At 39.8% G+C, this 9,338-nt stretch overlaps 1 protein-coding gene across 1 annotated transcript; it reads left to right on the forward strand.

Moving 5' to 3' along the window:
• Positions 1–3,817: 3,817 nt before the first annotated feature.
• paqr7a (progestin and adipoQ receptor family member VII, a) lies at positions 3,818–9,135 on the forward strand. Its single transcript, XM_086280829.1, has 2 exons — positions 3,818–3,939; positions 6,755–9,135. The coding sequence occupies exons 1-2, from the start codon at positions 3,866–3,868 to the stop codon at positions 7,848–7,850; spliced, it is 1,170 nt and encodes a 389-aa protein (XP_086136955.1). The 5' UTR covers positions 3,818–3,865; the 3' UTR covers positions 7,851–9,135.
• The last annotated feature ends 203 nt before the right edge of the window (positions 9,136–9,338 follow it).

Genomic DNA, 9,338 nt, shown 5'->3' on the forward strand with positions numbered 1-9,338 from the left:
GCAGCTCCTTCAGTGGCAGGCTGCGGCACCCACGGAGAGGTTTCGCAGGTCTTTCCTCCCCACTGCTGTCAGACTCTACAACAAAGACTTTTGCAGCTGATCAAACCCACACATGTGCAATAAGACTGCTATAAGTGCAATTCTTTTTCTGACAAAGTTGTACTTTTGTATTTTCTTACTCAGCTGTATATAGCATTTGTATTCTATTTTGTTCTATTGTATATATTATTCTATTTCATTATTTTGTTATAGTTTTATCTAATCTTATTGTATATAGTATTTTATTTTATTCCATTCCAGTGTTTTCTAATTTCTGCTACATAACTTTGCACTTTTGCTGTAACGAAACAAATTTCCCACCTGTGGGACTAATAAAGGTCATCTTATCTTATGTATAATACATCTATATATACACTGTCAAAGATACTGGTCTTTGAGTGAAGATTTAAGTTGATAGGAAATATAAATAACTTCAACTTGAATCTTTACTGAAGCTCAGTATTTGTCACAGAGTTCATGTTCACTGCTGTAATAACTAATAATGATATAATTGATTAAATATAATAATAACTTTAATATTGGCCAATAAAAAAATGTACTACTATATTGGAACATAGTGAAGACCAATTATTTAAGAGAATAAAGAGAGGTTAGTTTATTTTGGAGACAAGCTCCACTTATTAAGAAAATTTTAAAAAGGCAGGAACGCTCTTTAGAGGTTTGTGGGTGGCTCTTAAAAGAGCCGTTGTGGGGAAGTCACTGGGACTTCAAATAGGCTATTCTTTTGGCTGCCAAGACACTGCTCCCTCCGCCGAGAAGTGGGCCATGAACTTCTCCCTCACCGGGACAACCTCTCTGGAGAAGATGTTGGCTGCTACACGACCCAGGCTTTGCAACGGCCAGAATTAAACCAGGTCTAAATAAAACAAAAACAAAAAAGGTCTTTATAAGATAGACCTTTGAGTTAAGGCTGGGCGATGTGGCCTAAAATCCATATCACTGTATAATTTGAAGCATGTGCGGTAACGATATATATCGCAATACATTCTTTTTTCTGTATAATGTATTTTGCACACTATAAGGCACACTTACAATCCTTTAATTTTCTCAAACATCGACAGTGTGCTTTATGTATAAATTCTGGGTGTGCTTACTGACGTCGAACCGATTTTATGTGGTACACGGCGCGCAGAAATCTGTCAAAAATGTTTTAGTACGACTTTGGTAAACTATGAAGGCGTACCACTTGATGGATTATTGGAGCATTACGGCTGCCGTAGTCAGGAGCCTCGCGGAGTAATCTGGGTCCTAAACTCCATTACATCAGGTCCCAAAGTCAAACGAACACTGCGGCATCACTGAGAATTAAAACTGTCTAAATTCTTTCATCTTTAATAAAATGATCGGCGTTGCTGCTTTACCAGGTGTAAAAATTAAAATTAACATCCAGACATCCATGAAATCAGAACTTATTAAATTCAACGGAGTTAGAAGTTAGCAGGAAGTTAGCTCGCTAGTTTCCACCTAAACAGATATACCATGTTCTGACAGATTTCTGTGTGAATGTGTGCGTGAATGGGTAGATGACTGGATGCGTAAAGCGCTATACAAATACAGGCCATTTACCATTTTTGAAAAATTGAAAACGTACAGCTCTGCTAATGATGTGCTACGTGACCATTAGCAAAACAGCTACATTAGCATAACATTAGCACAGTGAAGCTGAAGGATGAACGCTAACTTCTTACCACTCGATAAAAGTTAACGTGAGGAGTTCTGGTGGTTAGGGACAAATGCAGTTGCATGGCAGAATGCTATAAACAGACCAAACTTCAGTCAGGAGAACAACTGAGATGATCCATCCGCAATATGAGGTTAGTGATTAATATACTGCAACAACATGGGAATAGAGCAGCTGCGAGAGAATTCAGCACTAATGAATCAATTGTAGGGAAGTGGAGAAAGCGCATTTTTTGGCTTTCCCCATATTCCAAAAGTGCTTGTCTCTTTGCTATTACTGTCGCCCGGCATAATTTGCTGATGATGTTGTTTGCAGCTGCTGCGATGCTTTCGACCAAAACAGGCGCAGCTTGATGACATCATCAACATGCGCTATCGCGGTCTATGCCGCCCACCCCTAATTCAAACCTCTTGCCAAGTTTGGTGCCACTGGTTTACTGTGAGCAACTCCCAGCCTAAAACGCTAAAAACAATAAAACCCTAACCTTACTTACTCTAAAATCTCTACCGTTGGCTAAATTTATATCGTTTCTACCCTATTCCGTTTATACCGCCCACCCCTAATACAGAGTATACAAAAGGGATAAATAGAATAAATTGGAATAAGAATACGAATACAAAGGAACAGGGGTTATGCTAAAAATCCAGTATTATTCCAATATTAATCCTAAATCTAAACATGCAGATATGACCTTCATGTTTGACTCACTCCCAAAAGCAGCACCTTTATAATAGATCTGAGAGTAAAGTATAATTGGTATAAAATGTCTTCTTTAAAAGGCACTTCAGGATTTGAGTTTATCTCCTCTGTCTTGTTTCAAAACCTTCCATTCTAAGAAATTCAGAGAAAACTTTTTTTTATTGCATCCAATGTACAGGTCCTGTGGTGATAATACAATATTATAAAGGCAATATGTTTTAGGATGAACTTTGTTTTTTCTGACAAAGTGTGTTAATCGAATTTTTTTAATGTGAGAACTTTTTTTAGTCAAAATGACTACAATAATAAAACACGTTTGTACAAGCCTCACTGTTCAAATCATACTTAAGTGGTGTGGTCATAGCTTGAATGCCAGGTTATGTAATCGTGTCTGTGTAAACTCTAAATCTCCGGAGCAAAGTCAATGATAACGAATGTTCCAGAAAAATCACCCCGAGGCTGTCTAACCACCTTCCTCTGCCCTTCCCTCAAACAAATGAACTGATTTAGCATCTGTCCGGGACTTTTGAGACTGAATTAAATGTCTGGAAAGGTCTCTTGTGATTCAAATTTATTTTCTAATGTCCTCCCAAATGTAGAGTAAGACATATTTCCTAATAAGCTCATGAGAAAACAGCTTCTAAAAATATTTATCTATAACATATTCTTGTGCACGTGGGTCAGGCTTAAGGCAACGCACTTCGGAGACTTTCTTTCGGTACTTCGTTTTAATGTTTTTAGAAAACCACTTTCTTCCTCAAAATCCATCCGGTGTCAGAAAAATAAGAGCACGACTCATCTTCCGGTATACATTTTCCAAAATAAAACTGTAACGACATTAAGTTTAACAACCATCCCAGACAATTAAGAATCTCGAATGCAACGAAAAGATAGGGGTAGAATAGCTTCCAATGAGTTTTTAAAATTTTATAATACAGAAAAAGCAAATCGTCGTATTTCTAGCAATTATTATTAGATTTGACTTGTATATATCAGTAGTTTTTTTTTTTACAGTACTTAGTTTTTAGAGCATATGTTTTATACTTTGGGAAGTACCCCTGATATGCCTCTTTGTAACTAAAACAAAGTCATTCTCCTGCTCAAGAGACTAGCTTTAATGCGTGAAAACTGGAAAGGTGTTGGAGACAGTGTGTTGGTTTTACATTCATTAGGGGTATTTAGCACTTGGACTCTATAAGGTTCAGTTGTTAGTTCAGTGTTGGGGGTGTTTGGGGAGGGATGAAATGTTATTATGTATGTATTTATTTATTTATTTGCAACGGAAACAAAACTATACTGCTAACAGGAATAACAACGACGTACGACTGAAAAATAACGCTTTTAATTGGGTGGGGTAAAAGACTAAACTTCCGGCCGCATTTCCAGCGCCTCGACTGTCTTCAGAAGAGCGATTCAATCTGTTGAATGTACTGTCGGCAGGCGGAGGAGGAAGGAGCGGTCGTTTTACCGACGGACATCGACATAACTCAGGCTGGCAGGTGAGACATCATCCATTTATGACTTCATGGGTAGCTGAACACTAAACAGACCGCTAATGTTACGGACACATTAAGTCGAATAAGTCTCCTTTTTACCTTTAAAGAACTGTTTTGGGATGTTTTCTCCCCAAGACTCTGCAGGTAGCATACACACGATTATCTGGTAAATCGACACAACTTTAGCGAAGGAAGTTTGATATTCAACAGGCTGTAGCATGCTTTTAAAAATGGGAAGGGGGGCTTATGTAGGCAGTAAACTGGTGTGAGGTGCTGCGTTTTTTCTCGATGTCGCGTTCTTATTTTACAATAGCCTGCCACTGCAAATTATTATACAAAACTTAAAAAAAATCCTTCCTTTGCTGAAATACAGACCGGAAGAGGAGGCTGGAGAACCGAGCTCAGGACCGGTTCTAGCCTGCTACAGTTAAGTGAGGGCGGCCAGTTACAAAGAATAGACGCAACTTGGGCCAGACATTAACATAAACAGCTGATTAGTTACCCACGGGTTCCAGGGTTTGAGTCTTTTCTCTGAGGTCTGGTCACATGATTTCTGTCAAAAGTCACCACAACAAAATTCACCTGCCAATCCAGCAGGACAGCAGAGTAGCACCTTGGTCACACACTGCACCCCAGCAGTGTACTGAGTGAGATAAGGGGATCTTTAACCTTTCATCATCTTTCCATTGGTTCCCCTCTTGAAGCCCATTACAACTTTTGCTTCTTCTAGATAGGACTTGTGGACCAAATGTTTTATTTGTTGCATCATCTTGGCTCAAGCTGAAATAACCTGAAAGAGAGGATAAAGCACACAGCTGCAAACGAAAGGGGCGCGCTTTGTTTGTAACACAAGGGGGGGAAAGCTGACGGGTTTATATGACAAATTTTGTTGATACTTCCGAGGTACAGCAGTCTCTGCAGGAATCAAGAGCTGTAAGAGCCGCACAGTTCATCCAAACATAGAGACACAAACTCTCTCTAAACCCATACAACAAAAGCTGCCTCATTCTTCTTGGTGTGTCAAAATGCTTTACTGTGAGTACTCTTTAAAACAGGTCCCTCGCAGTAACAGCAAGATAATCACTTGAGAGCAAAATAACTGCTCTAATTGAAAACTTAGTAATACACATGCACAAGCACACATGAAGTGGCGGCTTCTCTCAGAGCTCTGCAGCCAATCATTAAAGATGTAAATAAGGAAAAATGTTTCTGGTTTTTGGAGGGGAGTGGGGTAATGACTAAAACACCTCAGCGTAGATATATTGTCTTGTTACGCGCATTAGCTTAAGGTGGGAAGAGAAAGAGCATTAGGACATAGCTTAACAACACAAAACTGCTCCTATAGGTAGAGTGGAACTACTCTACCTGTCAGTGACTCTATATGACATCTGCATGAGGTAAAGCAGGCTCTATGTTTGAGTGTTTCTACAAGCATCAGGACTGTCTATTACCTTAAAAGTGTAGTGGTTATAGATTTGCCTAACATGTCCCTGGGAGCAATGTTCCCTCTAAGCTGCGCACGTGCACAATTGCGCACTGCTGGCACAGTCTCTGCGCACAGAAAATCTGCTTTGCGCACAAAAAAAATCTACCTGCATTGAAATTAAAATTAATACTTTAACAATTCTGTTTTGCAGCGTTAGTCAGTAAGTGACTGGTTGCTCCCGTATGTGATTAGAACGATGCCACCTATCCCATAGTCCAGCCAATAATGCGATTCACATTCGTATATACGCAGCCAATCAACGTCGTTGACAGGCTATGACAGCGTCCTTAAGTGCCGACACCGGTGTTTTAGCTGCCAAGGCGGCGTGGCTGATGTGGAGTGAAGCCACGTTAATGACAACGTGTACAACCATTGGAGATGTGAGCAGGACAGACGGAACATTTGACGGGAAAAGTGTGGACTTTATAACAGTTTTTAAATTGTGTTGAAAAGCCACGAAAACCAGAGTTGTGATAAAAAGAAATGTTGACGCTGTCCAGCCCCACGCACGGGGATGGTAGCTCGTTAACGGAGATTTGCCGTGTTGTGGCGTTAACGTCATTTCAGATTAACCTGAAAGCACTAGTGGGAACACAACGAATATGACTGCACATTTACTCCGACAGCATCCTAGTGCAAAGACAAGTGGAAGCAGAGAAAAACAACAAGCACGCATGCTACAAACTTTACCCGAGTCATTTAGACAGCCGTTAGCACATGATTCTCCTTATGGGGACCTGATATGTTTAATATGCTGCTGAGAATATAGCCCAGAAGAAGCGGATAGTATAGCTTTTATTTTGGAAAGAGCCATTTCTCTGCAATAAACTCTCTTTTCCAAAGATGAGTGATTCCTCAATCAGATAGATTTATTATTTTATCCCTTTGTTGTTTCAGCAACATTAAATTTAAAAACTGTACGTTTGAGTTAAGATGTATATTTATAATTTTAATAAATGACAAATTAAAAAAGCATGAACATTTTTTTGTATCGAAAAAAATATCGAACCGTGACACCAAAGTATCGAACCGAACCGAACCGTGAATTTTGTGTATCGTTGCACCCCTAACATATATACATACATACATACACATATATACATATACATATACATACATACATATATACAGGGTTATTTTAAAATACTTTACATCAGAAGAACTGCCTAACTGTGCTTTCTGCTTTGAATCCAGAAAAGATCTATTCAAACAATCCCTGGAATCATCCCAACAGCCTGCTTTGCCAATGTGTATCACTGTTGTTGGAGCATAATGAAATGGTTGAAAATAAAACAAATTTGTGGGTTTTAACTCTTAAAAACCTATCTGCAGGAACTACCCAGTGTGCATCAGCCAGCTACTGACAATCATGGCAACCACTGTGATGGAGAGCATCGGCCGAGTGTTCATCAGCCTGCAGCAGATCCGGCAGTTTCCCCAGTTGCTGACTGACGCTGCACCCTCCATGCCCGGCACCGTCAGAGACACCGAGGTTCCCTCCTACTTCCGGGAACGCTACGTCTGCACCGGCTATCGTCCACTCAACCAAAACTGGCGCTACTACTTCCTGTCCTTGTTTCAGCGCCACAATGAAACCTTAAACATTTGGACTCACCTGGTGGCATTTTTAGTGTTGCTGATTAAATTGTGCCAGCTTACTGAGACTGTGGACTTTATCAGTGACCGTCATTCGTGGCCCCTGCTCATCCTCGTCCTGTCCTCTTTGACCTACTCTGCATTCAGTGTTGTAGCTCACTTACTGGGAGGAAAGTCTGACCTTGCTCATTATTGCTTCTACTTTCTGGACTACGTAGGGGTAGCGCAGTATCAGTATGGCAGCGCTGTAGTCCACTTTTACTATGCTGTTGATGAAAGCGTCCATGGACTGGTGAGTGGTATCTTCATGCCCACCGCCGCAATCCTCAGCTGCCTTTCATGTTTGGGATGCTGCTACGGCAAATACTGCAACCACAGCCTACCAACGTGGGTGCGTAAGGTGTGCCAGGTGGTGCCTTCAGCACTCGCCTATTCCTGGGACATCAGTCCAGTGGCCAAGAGACTGTTCTTCTGGTCCAGCAGTGATCCAGCCATCATCTACCACTTTGGCCAGGTGGCGTTCTTCCTCAGCTGTGCCTTCTTCTTCACCTGCCCTCTGCTGGAGCGCTGTTTCCCCGGGCGGTGTGATTTTGTGGGACAGAGTCATCAAATCTTCCACGTTTTCTTATCTTGCTGCACCCTGTGTCAGATCCACGCCTCCTACCTGGACTTTGTGGGCCGCAGGAAGTTGTACTCAAGTCTGCACGGAAGTGGTGATGTTGTTCTATTTGTGGGGCTGTATGTGGTCACTTTGATTATGTGTGTTGGAATTGCTGCTTTAATGTTGAGGAAAGTGAAACAAGTGCTGGACTTCAAATTAAAGTCCAAATAATCATACAAGCCTTCCTTTAGTGTCACTCCTTTCATAGAAAGGGAACTGATTATTTTTGCAGCATAATAAATAAATAGGTAGCAAATTGCAAGAGGGATAAACAGTGATATTAGAATTTTTATATTCTTATGGATTATTTCTGAATAACACAGAATTTTCATGTATTAACAAAGCCTGGTGCTTTATTTAAAAGAGTACAATTCTGTAAGTTTAGGAAGATCATTAAAAGTAAAAAATGATTGCCTACATGTTATTCTGTCAATTTACAGTAGTGTTATTTAAACAGATGATATGTACTTTGTTAAATTGTCATGTTGTAAGGATATTTTTGTAGCAATGTCTGGAGAGGATCTTGTGCAATTTGCAAGTAATTATTTTGCAAATTGCAAATTCAGGTGCAAATAATGTGCAAAATAATGCCCCCCCCTCCAAGCATCCTGAATTGGATAAACAAAAGAAACTGGATATATGGATAGAGGGATGGATTTACGTTGGTTTTTAACAATGTAACTATAGGTATTATTTAAAGGTGATTACTGATCACAGCTAAAATCTGCATTTCTTTAAGATAAAGTCTGCTACATAATTCCTGTTCAAACACTACAGTAAAACTAAGTCCTATTATAATATAGTGTTGCCAGAGAGCTGCAGTATTTCAGACCTTCACTTTGTGCCTTGGTAGGCATTTTCTTCAGTTGCCTTGAAGGCTGAGTTTTCCTTGAAGGTTACTCCATCAAATAATAGCACAGTGTGCGGAGTCTTCGAAGGAGAGCGTTGGGTTTCTGCATGTAGGCTTTAAAGCTCTGAGGACACACTGGAATGTTGATGTCGACTGCCAGTCTAAGATTTAAACCTCATTTTTTGTTGCTGTGCCACCACAAGTTTCAGCATCATAGCACTTTGGAATATGTACTTAATGTATTTAAGAGAGCTAGATCTTTTTTTGTATGAGGGATTTAATATATAATGAAAATCGTTTTCAGTTCAGTTTTGTTTTTTCCTTTTGTTTTTGTACCCTTGTATTCTTCAGGTATATACCTTTACTGTAACCACTACTGGCAGTGATTAAGCGGGCCTTTAGAATGTAAAAGAAATGATTATGAATGTCACATAAGTGCAAAGCAAGGGAGGTTTTTGCTGGTGTTTGTGGGAGATGATAATGCTACTGACCAAGAGGTAAACTAGTGGGATTAGTCAAATAAGCATCTCTGGAGGCAGAAATAATCTTGTTTTGTTATGTATGTAACAATGTGAAATGTCTTTCATGTATTAAACCCTTTCTCTATTCATTGTGTGAATTTGTAACAATACTTGCACAACCACAGAAGCCATAACAGTGCTTTTTTTTTTTTTTTTTTTTTTTTTTTTAATGAGGGTGTTAGGTAATGTGCTGCTCAGCTCCAGGGTCGTAGTAATCTTGCCACAGCTTAAAGTATTAACAATGAGCAATACAAAATGAGGGTACCTGTTGGTATTGCTGCTAGAAAC

The sequence above is a fragment of the Aulonocara sp. 'chitande type north' Nkhata Bay genome, linkage group LG22 (genome assembly GCF_057382095.1).
Source record: "Aulonocara sp. 'chitande type north' Nkhata Bay isolate Kocher_YH1m ecotype deep benthic linkage group LG22, A_spYH_male_GT1.1, whole genome shotgun sequence".
In the NCBI taxonomy this organism is placed as follows: domain Eukaryota; kingdom Metazoa; phylum Chordata; class Actinopteri; order Cichliformes; family Cichlidae; genus Aulonocara; species Aulonocara sp. 'chitande type north' Nkhata Bay.